The sequence below is a fragment of the Pantherophis guttatus genome, chromosome 14, assembly GCF_059756535.1.
Source record: "Pantherophis guttatus breed Tessera chromosome 14, ASM5975653v1, whole genome shotgun sequence".
NCBI lineage: Eukaryota > Metazoa > Chordata > Lepidosauria > Squamata > Colubridae > Pantherophis > Pantherophis guttatus.
Genome location: NC_142076.1, coordinates 2,317,839 through 2,335,823, shown reverse-complemented (window position 1 = coordinate 2,335,823; position 17,985 = coordinate 2,317,839). Strand labels below are relative to the sequence as shown.

The 17,985-nt window shown below is 41.7% G+C and overlaps 1 protein-coding gene across 2 annotated transcripts in view; it reads right to left on the bottom strand.

Annotated features, from left to right (window-relative positions):
- Nucleotides 1-17,985, bottom strand: part of PRKCB (protein kinase C beta) — a 234,733-nt gene that overhangs the window by 56,630 nt on the left and 160,118 nt on the right. For both annotated transcript variants that reach the window (XM_034420612.3, XM_034420613.3), the window contains exon 9: nucleotides 14,867-15,013. In XM_034420612.3, coding sequence (XP_034276503.1) covers nucleotides 14,867-15,013 — 147 coding nt within the window. The remainder of the gene's footprint in view (nucleotides 1-14,866; nucleotides 15,014-17,985) is intronic.

Below are 17,985 nucleotides of genomic sequence, written 5' to 3'. Positions count from 1 at the left end.
AATATCACCAGGCTCAAGGTTGGCTCAGCCTTCCATCCTTCCGAGGTGAGTAAAATGAGGACCCAGATTGTTGGGGGTGACAGGCTGATTCTGTAAACCGCTTAGAGAGGGCTGTAAAGCACTGTGAAGTGGTACAGAAATCTAAGAGCTATTGCTCTCCCTTTTTCCTTTCCCTGAGCCAGTCTATGGGGCTGGCTTTATTGGGGCCAGAACCAGCTTCTCTAGGGCTGTCAGTTCTTAAATTGGCTCTGAGTTGGGAAGGGCAGCCCAAGTTACGGTCCATGGCTACAGCTACAGTGTCAGCATTCCAGAAAACCCCCAACTCCAAGTAAAAACTCTGAAGCAAGCTTTTTTCAAAGTTCTATTTACTAAAATAGATAAACTGGCACATCTGGGAAAATCCGAATCTGAGAGGTCCGGGTTTTTTCTCAGTAAATCAAAACCCCCAAAACCACCCCCTCACTCCTCAGTCGATCACATGCTCCAATCAACCGCTGTCCCATCTCGAGACCTCACGCCGACCACTTCTTCTCCAGATGCAGGATCGCCCTGACCTTGACAGGAAGAATGCTATTATATCTACAGACAACCCCTCTACTAAATCCCCCCTCCTACTTTCCCACACATGAGAAGGTGGCAGCATGGAAGCTTCCGGCCTAATATGGCTTCCAAAGCTGACATACAGCTCCCTTGGATTCTGGTCTAAATAGAGCTTGGCTTGCAAATAAGAGAATTGTTGGTGCTTTCTTAATGTTAATCGTAGCAGCACTGAACACAATCAACTACTCTGACTAAGTGAGGAATCCTACATTCTACACCTATGCGTTTAACTTTTGTTTCCTGAGTGAAGCACTTCCCATTTGTCTCTTGTTAAATTTCATTCTTTTCTGTCTATCTCAAGATTGCTTCAAGCCGTTATTTCTGTCTCCGAGAGCATTAGCTGTGACACCCAATCTCCTATCATCCTATTCTCCCCCAGAGTCGAAGAATGCTTTTTAAAAATCCTTGTCACAGATCTGCTCCTACATCAAGATAACAAACCAAAGAAAAACAGTTTCGTATATCAATGATGCGTAGTCAATTGGAAATGAGGCAAATAATGTAAATCCTTATTCAATTGTGACCTAGCAAATCCTGAAAAATAAGACTGGCAGACGAGGCTCACACAGCGTGCCATACCACAGCAAGCTGGATGCACCAGAAAACAATCTCTGGAGTGTAAAACAGAAAAAATTAAATCGACTAGACTTCAGAAATGAAAAGCCATCCCTGGAGGGACTTCCGGTTGGGGATCGTGGCAGCAGGGTGCTGTGTGAGCGAGCTCTGCTCCACGGCACTACCTTTTTCGCCGTGTCTTGGGGACCCTGAGGGGCGAGACTGCCCGGAGAGCGTCTCGGACAAGAGAGGGGATCTGGAAAGCAAGAAAGCGGCGTGCAAACGCCTCTCGCTTGGACAGGTTCCTCTGCCAAACCGGCATCGGTGCGTCCGCCGTTTAATGGCGGACCCGAAGTCGCGATCTCCAGCAACAACGAGGAAGCGAGGAGTCCGGGGTGGTCAACGTGAGAAGGAGACCCGACCACAAATCCCTGGCGATCATAGGAGCAGACCTCAAGGAACTGCGAGCTGAGCCAGCTAATAGGACTCATGGCGGTGGGAAGGCGGCGAAAATCAACAACAGAGCAGGCTGATCAAGTGTGAACTGCTGGCAGGGCTGCGAGGAGGAAGGAGAACTTATTGTACCGAGGGAAGGTGAAATCAGCTGTAGGCACCTTCGTGTATGGATCGTGGATGAAGAGGCTCAGATTTGGTGGATAATACCGTGAGGATATATTGCAATAATAACTTCTTGCTGTCATCTTCCAGCTGACTGGCTTTTCCCAAAGGAAGAAACCGGAAGTGCAGCCATATGCTATAACGGATACTTGAAACTTGACAACAGGAAGAACTGTGTAACATTCTGAGCTGCGATCTTTGCTCCCAATTGTGTTCCTGCTTATTAAGACTTGCTGATTGTTGGATCTATTTGAGACCTTTTCTTAATTAACTGAGACATCTCTTTAGGTGGAAGAACTCCCTTGAAAGTGGCAGTAGTCAACTAAATAAGAGTAATGAACTTCATAAAACACCGTTTATACAACTCTTTATCAACTATCAATATTATTACTTATACTAATATCAATACTAACTTATCAATTTATTAATCTATTAATTAACTTATTAACTTATTACCTTATTAATTATTCTATAATTATCTCTCTATTTATATAGTTACGAAACCTTTCTTTCTTTCTTGGTCAACTATTTTAGATAACTTTTCCTGTCTCCCTCTAAGAGTACTATATATTATCCTGTAAAAACCTAATAGACTTTAACTTACTCCTATTGTATAATCTTTTTCTATTTGAATTGCTACCCTTTTATATTTATATTTATATTTAGCAAATTGATACCCATAGTTATACCTATATAAGAATAATTTATAGATTGTGTGTGATGAATTTAATAAGGGTGGAATAGTATCTCTGCATTAGTATTGCAAGGTTAATATTGAAGAGATTGAGTATTTATTACGATATATAGATTTGGATTAATTAACTATACTTAATTTTATATATAGATACAACCTTGATCATAATTGGAATGAGCACTTAGTAATCATATTGAGTTTATTTATATATAACCTCGTATAATAATATCTGTAAGAATTGTCATGTGCAGACAGGAAAATTGAGTAAATTTAGGATTAGAAGAACTATCTGAACCTTGCTACTAGAAGAGAGGATAGTGGATGATAATTTGGAAGAACATCGAGGTAATTTTGACAAATCAGAAGAGAATCCTAAAGGAGATGACAAGCATTTCATCGGCAGTATTTAAGACTGGGAAGAAAACGTCCTCCAACCCTGTATTAACAATGTCCTCTCCAGCCCAGCAAAAATCCACTGAGGTACTAACAAAAGCAGATAAGTCAGCAATGTTACCAACCATTCAAGCAATACAAGTGACCCTGTCAACTATTCAAGAAACGATGCTCCTGTTACAAGAAAAAATGACTAACAATCATGTCGACTTAAATCTGATATTCACTCTATCGATCAGAAAATGAGTGAGATCCAGGAGTCCATCCATAACATCGAGAAAAAGATAAAGAAGGTCGAGACAAGAGTGGAGCAAAATGAGAGAAACCTTGACTCGATCGACCAGAAATTGATGGCACAGAATAGGGAGTTGGAAGACTCTATTATCCAGCTCGAGATGGACCGGGCAGCTTTTTACCTTCGTTTTCAGAATGTGGTGGAGGAAAAAGACGAAGACCTGGGAGATGTTATGGTGGACCTAATAGCTGGAATTCTACAACAAGATAAAGATGATATTATAAAGGAGCTGGATGAAATTTACAGGGTGCAAACCAACTATGCCAGGAGGAATAAACTCCCTCGAGAAGTTCATGTCAGATTTGCCCGAAGGAAAGTGAAAGATGTGCTATATAATATAGTAAGAGATGAACCTGTTAATTTTAAAGGCAAAGAAGTAATAGTACTGAAACAAGTTCCTAAGAGGGTTCATGAGAAGGGACTACAGGTTCTTGGCGATACAACTAAACAAGAGAAGCATTCCCTTTAGATGGCTTATACCAGAGGGAATGCTCATCACCTGGCAAGGGAAACGGATCAAGATCGACAGTCTAGTCTCCGCACAAGAACTTTTGGACCAACTGAGAGGAGAGGAGGAAGGCCAAAGTAGCAAGGAGGAACTGGATATAGCCTCCCAGGATGAGATCAACGCACAGTTAAAAAAATCTAAGGAAGGTACACTAGAGGATAAGGAGTTAGAAGAGAAGGAAGCCAAAGAAACTACAGGAAAGAAGCAAAGACCACAAAGAGCTGTAAATATAAACAAAAACTACGTAGTTAGTTAGATAATGGAGGGTTGGAAATTGTTCTCTGTGAATGTAAACGGTTTAAACAACGGAAGGAAGAGAAAACATACTTTTTCAAAATTGATCAAACTTAACCCGGAAATAATTTGCCTTCAAGAAGTCCACATAAAGAAAGAAGAGAGGAAATATTTGGAATTTGAGAAATTTGGCAAATGCTTTACCTCTCTAGCAGAGAAAAAAAAGGGGGGGGTAGCATTATATGTAAAAAAAGGAATTGCTGCTGAATTTAAATATTCAGATGATAAAGGGAGATTTCTCGCAATTGAAATTAAGAGGGATAGTATCCCAATTTTAGTAGTAGCCATTTATGCTCCAAACAGAAACCTAGGAGAATCTACAGGAAATTAAGCAATAAAATAGCTGAATTGGAATATACAAATATTTGTATTATTGGGGACTTCAACGGGGTAGTAAACCCAGAGGTGGACCACAAGAGCGGATTAAAGAAAAAAACTAAAAGGGAAAAACTCCCCCAAACCTTTTTTGATTTGGTTGATGAGCACAATCTAGTAGATCTCTGGCGTACGCTACATCCAAGCGATAAGCAATTTACATACTACTCAAATCCCCAGATGTCCTGGTCAAGGATTGACATGTTTTGGGTCAGTAGAAATTTAGGGTTAGATATTCATTCGGTTGAAATTACCCCGAATGTTTGGGCTGATCACAACCCTTTAGAGATTAAGTGGAAGAGCCCAAATAGGATTAAACGAAGGAGATGGAGACTAAATACCCATATTTTTAGGGAAGTAAAGTTTACTAAGAGATTGCAGAGGGACCTACAATTTTTCTTTCTGGAGAATGAGAATCAGGAAACTCCACTAACATGTGTTTGGGATACAATGAAAGCCTACTTAAGAGGGTTAGTAATATCGCATAATATATATAACAATAAAGAGAAAAAGAAGGCTCAGAAGGATTTGCTGGCCCAACTGGAAGAAATAGAAAAGAGACTACAACAAGATCCGAGCGATATTAAAATAAAAGAGCAATGGATGACAGCAAGGCATAAATTAAATTTATTGGAACAGGAAGAATTGGCGAAAAAAATCAAACAATCCAAACAATATTATTTCGATAATGCAAACAAACCTGGGAGATGGCTATCGTACAAATTAAAAAAAGAGAAAGAGAAGGGTGTTATAGACGGCCTGGAGAACTCGGAAGGCAGAATATTAGAGGATGAGGAGGAGAAACTTGAGTTTGTCAGACAGTATTATGAGACATTATATAGTGAGGAGGAAACTTCAATCGATAATATTAATCAGTACTTCGCTAAAGAGAATCTCCCACAGATAAAGGAGGAGGAAAGGGAAGCGTTAAATAGAGAAATTACAATAGAAGAACTGAAGGGGGTAATATCCAAATTAAAGAGTAACAAAACGCCTGGTCCCGACGGCCTCCCAGGAGAACTGTATAAAAACCAGAATCTGGCAGAAATACTCGTACCAAAACTTTTGATAATATGCAACGAGGCCCTGAGAGGCTCTAGGATCCCAGAATCGTGGAAGGAGGCGTTCATCACACTGGTAGGAAAAGAAGGTACCGATCCCAAGCAAATAAGGAACTACAGACCGATCTCCTTACTCACCACGGATTATAAAATATTTATGGGAATATTAGCGGATAGGTTGAAGATAATATTAAATAATTGGATTCACCCCGACCAAAATGGGTTCCTCCCCAGTAGACAGATTAGGTCTAATATGAGAGTGGTGATGGATGTGCTGGAGTATTATGAAATGCACTCCGAGAAACAGCTGGCCATGGTCTTCCTCGATGCCCAGAAGGCTTTCGACAACTTAAATTGGCGATTTTTGACCCAACAAATCCAAAGAATGAATTTCGGGGGGTATTTTGAGAACGCGATAAAAGCAATTTACGATAAACAGAGCGCAAATATTATATTGAATGGGGATGTATCTAAATCCTTCCGGATTGGTAAAGGGCTGAGACAAGGCTGTCCACTTTCTCCACTCTTATTTATATTAGCCCTGGAGGTATTGTTAAGGAAAATTAGGCAAAATAAAGAAATACGGGGATTGGAAATTAGGAATGAAACCTTTAAGATTCAAGCTTTTGCCGACGATGTAGTGTTGATAATGGAGGACCCATTAACAACAGGGCCAAAAGTATTGAAAGAATTAGATGAATACGGGAAGCTGTCAGGATTTAAATTAAATATGACAAAAACTAAAATGTTAACAAAAAATATTCCAATAAGAGAACAGGAAATACTAGTAAATAATTTGGGTATCCAAATAGTTAAGAAGATTAAATATCTAGGGATTTGGATTACTGCCAGATGCTCAACCTTAAAGGAAGATAACTATACACCCTTACTGACAAAGATAAAGCAAGATTTGGATAGGTGGGGGAAGTTGCAAATATCGTTCCTCGGTAGGATAGCCACTGTCAAGATGAGTGTTCTCCCTAAATTACTATACTTATTCCAAACCACTCCTGTTAGTATTGACAGAAAATATTTTTCGGACTTAAATGGGACAGTAAGGAAGTTTATCTGGGGAGGGAAAAAACCGAGAATTGCATTACGGTCCTTGCAGGAAAAAAGGAATGGGGCGGATTCGAACTCCCACTTTGGGAACTATACCACAAAGCGGCCAACTTAGTATGGCTACGAGAGTGGGCCTTATTAAGAGATAAGAGAATTTTACAACTGGAAGGGCACGACCTATTGAGAGGCTGGCATGCCTACCTCTGGGACAAAGGAAAAGGGACAGGGATATGTTTCCATCAACATAAAATTAGAGATACATTAATGAAGACATGGAAAGAAATCAGGCATAAACATTATTTAAAATACCCAAAATGGATATCCACAATGGAGGCACTGACCCATCCAAATACGTTAGGTAGGGAGAAAATGGTCACCTATCAAGATATCTTGGATAACAGTGGTAACCTTATACCCAATGAGACATTAAAAGAGCAAGGGATCCATATAGATTGATGGCCGTATTTACAAATTAAATCCCGATATAGTAAAGATAAACAAGAAAAGGGAATAGAGATGGGGACAAATAGTTCGGATAAGGTATGGCTAGGTAGTGAGAACAAACTATTAGCCAAATTATACTCCTACCTGCTCGAATACGACAGAGAAGGAGAAATATTAAAAGATCAAATGATCGCTTGGGGGAAAAACATTGAATCAAAGATAAATCTTGATGAGTGGGAAGAAATATGGAATAGCAATCTTAAACTGACGAGAGCAACAAGCTATAAGGAAAATCAGTATAAGATGCTATATAGATGGTACTTAGCACCATCTAGAATTGCTAAGATCTACCCAAATGCAAGCCCCAAGTGTTGGAAATGCGGTCACCACCAAGGTACCTTCTATCATATGTGGTGGACGTGTCCGGAAGCGAGGAAGTTTTGGAAAAAAATACAAAAATGGATCCAAGAAATATTAAAGGAGGATATTAACTTCCTCCCGGAAATCTATCTCCTGGGAGTGCTAAAACGAACATTTGGAAAGGACAAGAAATATTTGATTATTCATATTGTCACAGCTGCTAGACTCTCCTATGCCAGATATTGGAAAGAGAAAAGGACCAACCGAGGAACAGATAGTCAATAAGATACTTGACTGCGCAGAAATGTGCAGATTAACGTATGTGTTAAACGGAAAGGAGGATTCAGAATTTTATACGATCTGGGATCTGTGGTATAGGTGGTTAGAAATTAAATGCAAAAGTTAATACTCGTATGGAATAACGCACAACGATTAGTTAACCCTATATATTATTGTACCTTAATTAAACAGTAATCAATTTTATACATAATAATTTTTGTACAAACTGTATAATTAATTAGATAACTGATTAGACACCGCACTTGTAAATATACAATATGACTACACGTTGCCGAACCGTATAGTTTGAATTGTAATATATTCTTAATTCAATAAAATTTCATTAAAAAAAAAGAAAAAGAAAAGCCATCCCTGGAGATCAGGCACCAATAACCAAACCCTCCTCTGCTGCTTCCCCTCCCCTGCCTCTGCCATGCTGCTTATCTCCCCCACCCCCAGGTTGCACGTCTCTTGAGACCCTCACCCACCACCTCCCAAGCCAGGACAGTCTCCAGGCCCTGCCTAATGCCTCCCTCGTCAGCAGGCAGGGCCATCCTCCTGCCACCTGCTGCGTGGAAACGCTGCCACGGAGTGCAAAGCTGTAATTTCCCGGTGTGCAAAATTAAATGGGGAGAGATATGGTAGGGTTTGCCACCGCTGTAAATCTTTTAATAGGCAAGCCTTGTACAGAGACTTGTGCGGGATCACACAGGCTGCAAGCCAAACCCCGGAGCAGCTCGTCTTCCCAAAAGACGCGGTTTGGCATCAGCAGAGAAATGACTCATCCGAGAAGGCAGGACTGGGGCCGAGAGATAGTTGCCTTAAGCCCGCTCCAAGCCTCGCTGCTCCCCCTCCCCACTTCAGAGCAGAGGCAGACTCCTTCCGTTTGCAGAACCTGCAGAGCCTCCTCAGCTCCAGCACAAAGGAGCAAAGTTCAGGAAGGAGCCAGCCAACCCTCTCTTCCCCAAAGCCCTCTTGGCCCTCTTCTCCTTCGTCCTGTCTTCCTCCCGTAATCAACTGAGCAGGGTGCAGGCTGGCCTGACACTGAGCTGCAATAGGAAGACTCTAGAAGCGCCTTCCCCCCAGTACCCTGGAGCAAAGAAGGACTGACATTCCAAGGGGAGACTTTTGAACCAACAATCCAGTTCAAACAGCCTTCCTTCCTTCCTTCCTTCCTTCCTTCCTTCCTTCCTTCCTTCCTTTTCTTCCTTCCTTTTCTTCCTTCCTTTCCTTTCCTTTCCTTTCCTTCCCCCTCTATACACGCACACATATAATTTTATTGTAAAAAAATTAAAAGAAAAACTAATACAAACTATCATAAAGTGGGAAAGAGAAAAGAAACTGAAAGAAATAAAAGTTAAATGTGGAAGAAAGGAAAACAGAAAAGAAAGGGAAAAGATACAAGGAAGCAACTTCCGATCTTCATCACAGCAGTTATAAATACAATCATAAATTTACCTCTTACTCTACAATTACAATGTTTCTCTTTTTTCCTATAATAGCCATCCAAACCATAAACCATAAGTTTATTTTTTTCTGCTTTGTGAATCAAGTCCATAAGGGGCTGCCCATCAGCAGTAAACAACTTTTCTCTGATCAAAGAAGTCAATTTAGCCACCTCAGTCAGTTCCATCATCTTCACCAACTCTGCCTCCATTGAGGAAAAGGCCGAATCTTTCCATCTTTCTGCATACGATAATCTCACTGCAACTACCATCTCACTGTAACTACCATGTACAAAACAAAATTCCATGACTTTTTTTCCAGCTGTTTTTCCTCTGATCTCAATTGTATATTAATCTTTAAAATCCTGGGATCAGCATATGTATTTGAATTCAGACTCTTCTAGATTTTTACGCTTCCACAAAACATGGTAAAATGTCCCATTTTACCTTTCCAGCATACATTTGAAGTGTTTTTTATATATTCTGGACAATTTCTCTGGTGACATATGCTCAGGGTGCGTCCTTTTTACATGTTCAGCATTTGTACACAGTTCTTTTTCAAACTCAGCCTTACAAGTTCAAAACCATAAATACTTCTGCCCACTTTAAATCTTTCTCATAGTTGGAAATAAAAGAACCATTGACAATTATATCCCTCTGCCACCAGTTCTTCTCTTGGTTTTACAGGTAGTCCTCGACTTACAACAGTTCATTTAGTGACCGTTTGAAGTTACAACAGCACTGGAAAAAGTGACTTATGACAGTTTTTCACACTGTCACATGGTCAAAATTTAGACACCTGTCAACTGACTCATATTTATGACAGTTGCAGTGTCCTGGGGTCATGTAATCACTTTTTGCAACTTTCTGACAAGCAAATCACAAAGTCAGATTCACTTTACAACCGGGTTACTAACTTAACAGCTGCAGTAATTCACTTAACGACTGTGGCAAGAAAGGCCATAAAATGGAGCAAAACTCACTTAACAAATGTCTCACTTAGCAGCAGAAATTTTGGGCTCAATTGTGCTCACAATTTGAGGACTACTTGTATTTTCCATTCCCCTTGACAAAATGCTATTATCTCATGATGTTTGCGTTTGTGTTAGTGTATTATTTCTTGTCTTTCAAATGCCTCTTGTGCTGAGAGCCACAAAGGCGTTTTCAGGCCCAACCTGGATTTGTATCTATTCCAGGTTCTCAGCCTGGTATGATGATCTAACATGATGATTTTGAAAATCCACATTGACCTTGATTCTATAGTATCACAAACATCCCTGCCACCCAAATCTCCAGTCCTGCTCTTCTAACTCAGAGAGGCTTTTGTTTCTCAGCAACATTTGCTCTTTCACAGAAGCCAAAAAGCAAACTGCAAAATACGATTTCCAACCAGGTAAACCTTGTCTTCCTTTTCCCTTTGCATTTTGTAACACCTTAGATTTAACTCATGTTTTTTCCCTCTGCCACACAAATTTAGATATATCCTTCTGCCACTGTTTAAATGGAACATCAGCTGTCAAAACAGTTATTGTCTGAAACAAACAAAAGTTATAATTCTAGGCAGGACATTCATTTTATCACAGAAATTCTCCCCAGCAATGACAATTGTGGTTTCTCCCATCTTAACATATCTTCTTTTTAATTTCATTCATTCTTAACATAGTTATGTTGGAATAGCAATCAGTATTTGTCATAATGATGATACCCAGATATTTTATCTTCTTCTCACTCTTAAAACCTGTTTTATTCATCCATTCTGTTTGATCTTCCATTTTCATATTTTTGTTAACATCTTTATCTTCCATTTATTAATCTTGAAACCTGTTAATGCACTAAACAGGCCCAGTATTTTCTATTGTTTCCTGCCCAGAAAAAGGCTGCTCCTTCACATCAGCTGGGAAAAGGTGATACTGCAAACCTCAATGTTTTAATCTTGCAAAAACCTATAGCCAAATTTGGTATGAAGTGGTACCAGAGTGGGCACTGCCTGGGAGACGTTGGTGCTGAAATCCTCCCTTTCCAGACAGCAGTGGCACTTATGCCAGAAATTGAGAAGAGTCTGGAAAAATCAGGTTGTTTGCAGCTCAAGAAGCATTCTACAGAAAATAAATAGCAGGCAAAGAGAAATATCAAGATTTCTTAGTGTAAGAATATGGAGAATTTAAGGAAGTCAAGAGAACAATTGAGTGCAGAGAGATTTAGATTTCAATGGTTTTCAGACACAGTCAAGAGAAAGATTTAATATAGATAAAAAAAGTAATAGGAATTGAACAACGTTAAGACAGAATTCAAGACTGAACTATGCACAAATGATGAACATATGATTGCTAAAACATATAAACTTTTGTTGAGACTTGAAACAGAAAAAGAACAAGTTAAAGAGTGCGAGATAAAATGGATAAGAATTTTGGTTATAATATATGAATCGATGGGAGAGAATGTGGTTAAAAGGATTGAAATTCACATTGTATTATAAGAGAAATTTTTAATAAAATGATGCACCATTGTTGTATGATATCAGAGAAATTATCTAGGATGTATAATAGTACTTCTAGTTAATGGTGGAAATGTGAAAACATGAAAGGTCATTTTACTATGCATGGTGGACTTGTGAAAAAGCAAAAACATACTGCGGACAAATATAAATGAAGATAACAAAAAATTTAAAGGTCAATATTCAGATGAACCCAGTTTTTGTGCTAGATTTTATGGATAACCAATTGTAAAAGTCTCATGAAGACTGATTTTGTATCTGGTGATTGCAGCAAGATAATTAATATAATTAGTAGCATATAATGAATAATTTATGAAGAATGATTACAGGAATTGAGTATTTCTAGTCTAGAGAAAAAAAGGACTAGGGGTGAAATGACAGCAGTCTTCCAATATTTCAGAGGCTGCCACAAAGAAGAGGAGAGGGTCAACCTATTTTCCAAACCACCAGAAAGCAAGACAAGAAACAATGGATGGAAACTAATCAAGGAGAGAAGCAACCTGGAACTAAGGAGAAATTTCCCAATGGTGAGAACAATTAACCAGTTGGAACAACTAGCCTGCAGATCAGTGGTGGGTTGCTATCGGTTTGCCCTGGATCCAGTGAACTGGCAGCGGTGGCAGCGGGAGGCTCCGCCCACCCGCCCAGATGTCTCTGCACATGTGCAGAACCTTCTGCACATGTGCAGAAGTGTCACATGTGCAAGTGCACACGCACCCATGAGCAAACTGGTAGCAGCCGAAATTGAAAACCACTTCTGCTGCAGATGTTCCATCTTTGGAGATTTTAAAGGAGAGATTGGACAATCATTTGTCTGAAATGGCATAGGTTTCCCTGCCTGAGAAGGGTTGGACTAGAAGACTTCCAAAGTCCCGTCCAACTCTGATATTCTATTAATTATATACACTACATTGAAGAAATACCAAAACACCCACAATGGAGGAGTGGATTCTGATGATGACAGAATTTGCGGAAATGGCAAAATTGAGCTGCTTTGTTTGATCAGGGATAAAACAGTTAAGTACTTTTAGAAAAATTGGAAACCTTTGATGGCCTTCCTGCTGAAAATGGGGAAAAAAATGAAATGTTGATTTCTGGATTTGCTGAATAAAAAGGGTTGAAAATAGGAAGAAGGAACCCGTGTAACACAATTTAAAGAGGAGGGTGGGGTAAGAAGTTTGTTTCTAACTGCTGTAAAAAAAGATTGATTTTTTTTCTTTTTTTAATCTTTTCAAGTGTTTTCGCACTATTTAACATCTTTTTCTTAACTTTTCCTTATTTATTTCTATATGATTTTTTTTTACTTCTGCAAAAAATTCTAATAAAAATTATATATGGAGGAAAGCTTTATAGCAGTAGCACTTAGACTTATATACCGCTTCACAGTGCTTTCCAGCCCTGTCTAAGTGGTTTACAGAGTCAGCCTCTTGCCCCCAACAATCTGGATCCTCATTTTACCCACCTCGGAAGGATGGAAGGATGGGTCCACCTTGAGCAGATGAGAATCGAACTGCCAAACTGCTGGCAGCCAGCAATCTGAAGGAGCCTGCAGTACTGCATTCTAACCACTGCACCACCACGGCTCATGGTGGCACTACAGAATGGATAGTTCATGCTGAACTGTCCATTCTGTAGGGCTGCCCAAGATTTCGCCTCCCTCTTGTCCTGCTGAGTCTCCCTAGATCAGACGTGTCAAATACGCGGCCCACGGGTCGCATCCGGTCTGTGATAGGCCCAGAGTTGTCCTGCAGGGTTGTCCCAGAGACGGCAAGGACCGGCCTGTGCTGCCCGGCCTCAGCCCACCCTGGCCATGGCCCCTCAGTCAGCCACAAGGACCAAACCACGCCCACCCCGGCCCCCCAAGGGCAAAACAAAATCCTGATATGGTGCACAATGGGATCAAGTTTGACAGCCCTGCCCTTGATCATCATTTATGGTTGGGACAAGGCTCAACCAACCTCAGTCCTCCAAAGAGACCTTTGCTCTGATTAATGAAGACAGTGATTACACTCTTTTGGCAAGCTCTCCCTCTCTGAGGAAGCAGAGCCGGCTGAAGACTGAACCGTGAGCAAGGAGTCACTACCTTTCATGCTCTTTGTTCATTTTTCAATGAGCAGAGGAACCTTCATGTACATGGACTAAATGTTTCCATCTTTAACATTTCTACTGGATGGTTTGCAGATTCTGCAATCATAAAATCTAGGGCTGGAAGAGACCTTGGAGACCTTCTAGTCCAACTCCCTGCCTATACCATTCCAGACAAGTGGTTGTCCAATCTCTTCTTGATAACCTCCAATGATGGTTTGAAAGAGGAGTCAAAGAGGCCGCCTACATTAAGCCTGACCAGCCCTTCTCAACAGAGGGAGTGGGCTACAACACAGTCCTTTCAGCAGTTCCAAGAAGACTCCAGCCCATTTGCACTATTCAGGTGACCCTGAGGGCACAGATGAACCTCAAAGTGGCCTCAATGACTCTGAGAATGAGTGCTAATGACCAGATGATTGCAAGAAGTATAAATCCTTCCAACCTCCACCATTCAGTCAGAACTGAAGAAGTGAAACAGTCTTCAAGGAAAAACAAAATCCAGTTGCCTTTTGAAAAAGCATTTTTGGAACTCTAATGATGGAGCACCTACAACTTCTGGAGGCAAGCCATTCCATTGATTAATTGTTCTACCGTCAGGGAATTTCTCCTTAATTCTAGGTTGGATCTCTCTTTAATGAGCTTCCACCCATTACTTCTTGTCCTTCCCTCAGGTGCTTTGGAGAATAGGTTGACTCCTCCTTCTCTGTGACAGTCCCTCAAGTGCTGGAAGATGGCTATCATGTCTCTTCTGAGCCTTTCTTCCCTTAAGTTAAATATACCTACAGTACTTCGCTTAACTGTTCCTTATAAGATTTATCCTTGAGATTTTGGGCACTGTGACAGAAGAGCCATTACTGTGGCATACTTATTGGCGTTCTGTTGAGGCCCATTCAGTCTTTGTTCATATATCTCACTGGAAACTCCCAACTTCCCATCACGCCAACTTCCACACAAGTTTCCATTCATGGCATTTCAATCTCAAAACGTAAGCCTGCTGATACTCAACTGGCCAACAGAACCCAAACTGTGAAGCACCAGTTAGAACATTCTTTCTATGATTGAGAGCCCAGGTGGCATAAGGCTAAGCGCAAATTGTAACCCAATTGGAAAAACAACTTTCTGGAAACAACTGAGCTCATTCACTGTGACATAACATGGTTTCTGTTGTTTTGGCTTAGTGTAGTGTTTCTCAACCTCGGTCTCATGGTGTGAGTATTTGGTAAACCATATTCAAGCAAACTATGGCTAAGCAGAAGGCTGGATCCCAGTCAACAATGAAAGAGAACCTGAGTGGTTGCACACACCTTTCCGAAGCTGCCTTTCCCCAGAACCATCAGGAAGTTGAAGTCAGACAGTTTCATGCGATCACGGTTCCCGTTGTTGTCAAATTTGGAGATGGTGTTGGCTGTCTTTTCTTCCGCAACTTTTGAACCTGGACCGATTCTGGCTCTCTAGAAAAGGTAAAGACAATGAAATGAAGGCAATGAAAGCATTGGATTTGGCTAGTCTAATAAAAAAAGAATTAGGGGGATGACATGATAGCAGTATCCCAGTATTTGTGGAAAGAAAGTATTTGCCACAAAGAAGAGGGGGTCAAATTAGCACCAGAGGGCAGGATAAGAAACAATGGATGGAAACTAACCAAAGAGTGAAGCAACCTGCAATTAATGAGTAACTTCCTAATGGTGAGGACAATTAACCAGTGGAACAGCTTGCCTCCAGAAATCGTGGGCTCTCCATCACTGGTTAAAAACACAAGAGACTGGACAGTCACTTGTCTGTGATGGTATGGGTTGTCCTGCTTGAGCAGGGAGCTGGACTAGAAGACCTCCAAGGTCCCTTCCAGCTCTATTCCATTCTAAGCAAAGGAAGACATACTGTATACTCCAACGTCTAATGTGCACCAGTGATGGCAGGACCACCTGGAGATTCTGGATGGGTTATTTATTTGTTGTGTTTGTTTGTTTGTTCAATGTCTACAGCTGCCCATCTCATTCAATGTCCATTACAAGCAGTCCTTGACGTACGACCACAACTGAGGCCAAAATTTATGCTGTTAAGTGAGACATTTGTTAAGTGAGTTTTGCCCCATTTTATGACCATTCTTGCCACAGTTGTTAAATGAATTGGTGCAGATGATAAGTTGGTAACATGTTTGTTAAGTGAATCTGGCTTCCCCATTGATTTTTTTTCTTGTCAAAAGGTTACAAAAGGGGATCACATGACCTTGGGACACAGCAATGGTCATAAGTATGAGTCAGTTGCCAAGCAGCTGAATTTTGACTACATGATCACAAGGATGCTACAATGGTAGTGCGAAAAATGGTCATAAGTCACTTTTTTCAGTGCCGCTGTAACTTTGAACAGTCACTAAATGAACTGTTATAACTTGAGGACTACCTGTACTTCTAAACCAAGGATCTTCAACCTTGGCAACTTTAAGACTTGTGGACTTCAACTCCCAGAATTCCTCAGCCAGCTTTGCTTTGCTGGCTGAGGAATTCTGGGTGTTGAAGTCCATAAGTCTTAAAGTTGCCAAGGTTGAAGACCCCTGTTCTAAACAATCTCTAAAGTCTCATGAAGACCCCATAAATAACCCTTTTTTCCTAATTGTGCTATTTGCTTCATGGTAACAAAACAGCCCTGGGAAAATCCTTCTTACCATCCAAGTTTCCTTGAGAAGAGTGAATTGCCATTGCTAGGGCTTTCCTATTACATCAGATCTCTCTCTCTCTCTCTCTCACACACACACACACACACACAAACACTCCCAGGCACACTTCTCAAAACGAGCTGTTTACAGGGTTCCAAACGGGATGGAAGGGAATTGCAGGGGGTGGGGAAGAGAACCCCTGCCAGCTCAGGGTCTTCCTTGGCCCTGAGAATCTGCACCCCATTTGGCCCCGTGATGGATCTGGAGGTGGAAGTGTTGTGGGGGCCAGGAGACAAAGTGCCTACCCAAATTCATGCTCCCCACAAGATGGAGCCCTCCTTCCCCACCACTGCACCTGAGGATCTCTCATGCCCTGGACAGAAAGAGAAGGAGAGAGATCTCCCTGCATGTTGCCAGCACAGACTTTTAAGCTCTGCAGGGGGAGGGGCAAAAGAGTGACCCAGGACCCTGGAGTGGTGGAGAGGGGCTTTACCAGGGGTGGGTTTCACTTACCTTTGCTACTGGTTCGCTCGCTCGCTCGCATGCCACTTCTGCACGTGCACAGAAGCATGCGCAGATTGTATTTGATGACGTCCGGGTGGGTGGGCGGGGCCTCCCACCGCCACTGCTACCAGTTCGCCCAAACTGGGGCGAACCGGTAGCAACCCACCTCTGGGCTTTACCTCTTACTGCTAGTCCAGCTCCCAAATCCCAAATGGGGAACGTGGGTCAATTCTTAGCAACAGGAGGAAAATGCTCCTTGCCATTCCTCCGAGCATCTCCCCCCCCCAATGGAAACTGATGAGCATAGAGCAGCCACAAAGTCCAAGGAGTAGGGAACAGGCGGGGCTAACACAAATCGGGCCACAAAAAGTCAGGGATGCCAGGAGAGTAAATGAGAGTAGAGGGGCCTGCAGAGACGCATCCTTCTTGGACTCTGGGCAAGGGTCTCTGGGTGCTGTTTTTTCACACTTGCAGGCTTCAATGGCCTTGGGAATTCATTGCTTCTTTTTCCTTCCAGCTGCATTTTGATGATAGTGAGAGTTAGCTTCCTGTATTTTCCCCAATCAATCCTCAGCACCTGAAAACCTTTTAAAAACTCTACTCAACCTTTCCTATCACTGCCAAAAAACGCTGTTTCTGCATCTCTCATTGAAAATAATTTGGAAGAAAATATAATAGGCTCTGCCTGTCCCAGCCGGAACTCAATTCTGAATTGAACTCAGCGAACACGTTTGCAAAAGAGACGGACGGGGCTTCCTCCCTCTTTCCAGAGCTCTCCATAACTGCTGAGCATTCAGGAGCTTTCTGAAGGGGTGGCAGCATCGCTCTTCTCCCGCTGAGCTGGGGGTGGGGAGCATAACTCATTGGGGCATAATTTGTTAAACACACAAGCACATACAGATAGCAATCTCATAATTTATTCATTTTAATTTCTGCGAAATATGTGGCTTCGGAGGCACCTACTGGGGTTCAGCCTAGCATGAAATTCCATTAAGCTGAGTCAATTGGACGCTCCTCCAGGCTCCAGCAGAAGCCCAGAAGATCTGCTGGTGCTTCCCTTGGTGAGGGGTTTGCTGTCCTCCCCCAGAAATCCCACCTCCTCCACCTCCTCCTCTCTTCTTCCTCTTCCTCCACCTCCTCCTCTCTTCTTCCTCTTCCTCCACCTCCTCCTCTCTTCTTCCTCCTCCTCCACCTCCTCCTCTCTTCCTCCTCTTCCTCCACCTCCTCCTCTCTTCCTCCTTCACCTCTCTTCCTCCTCTTCCTCTA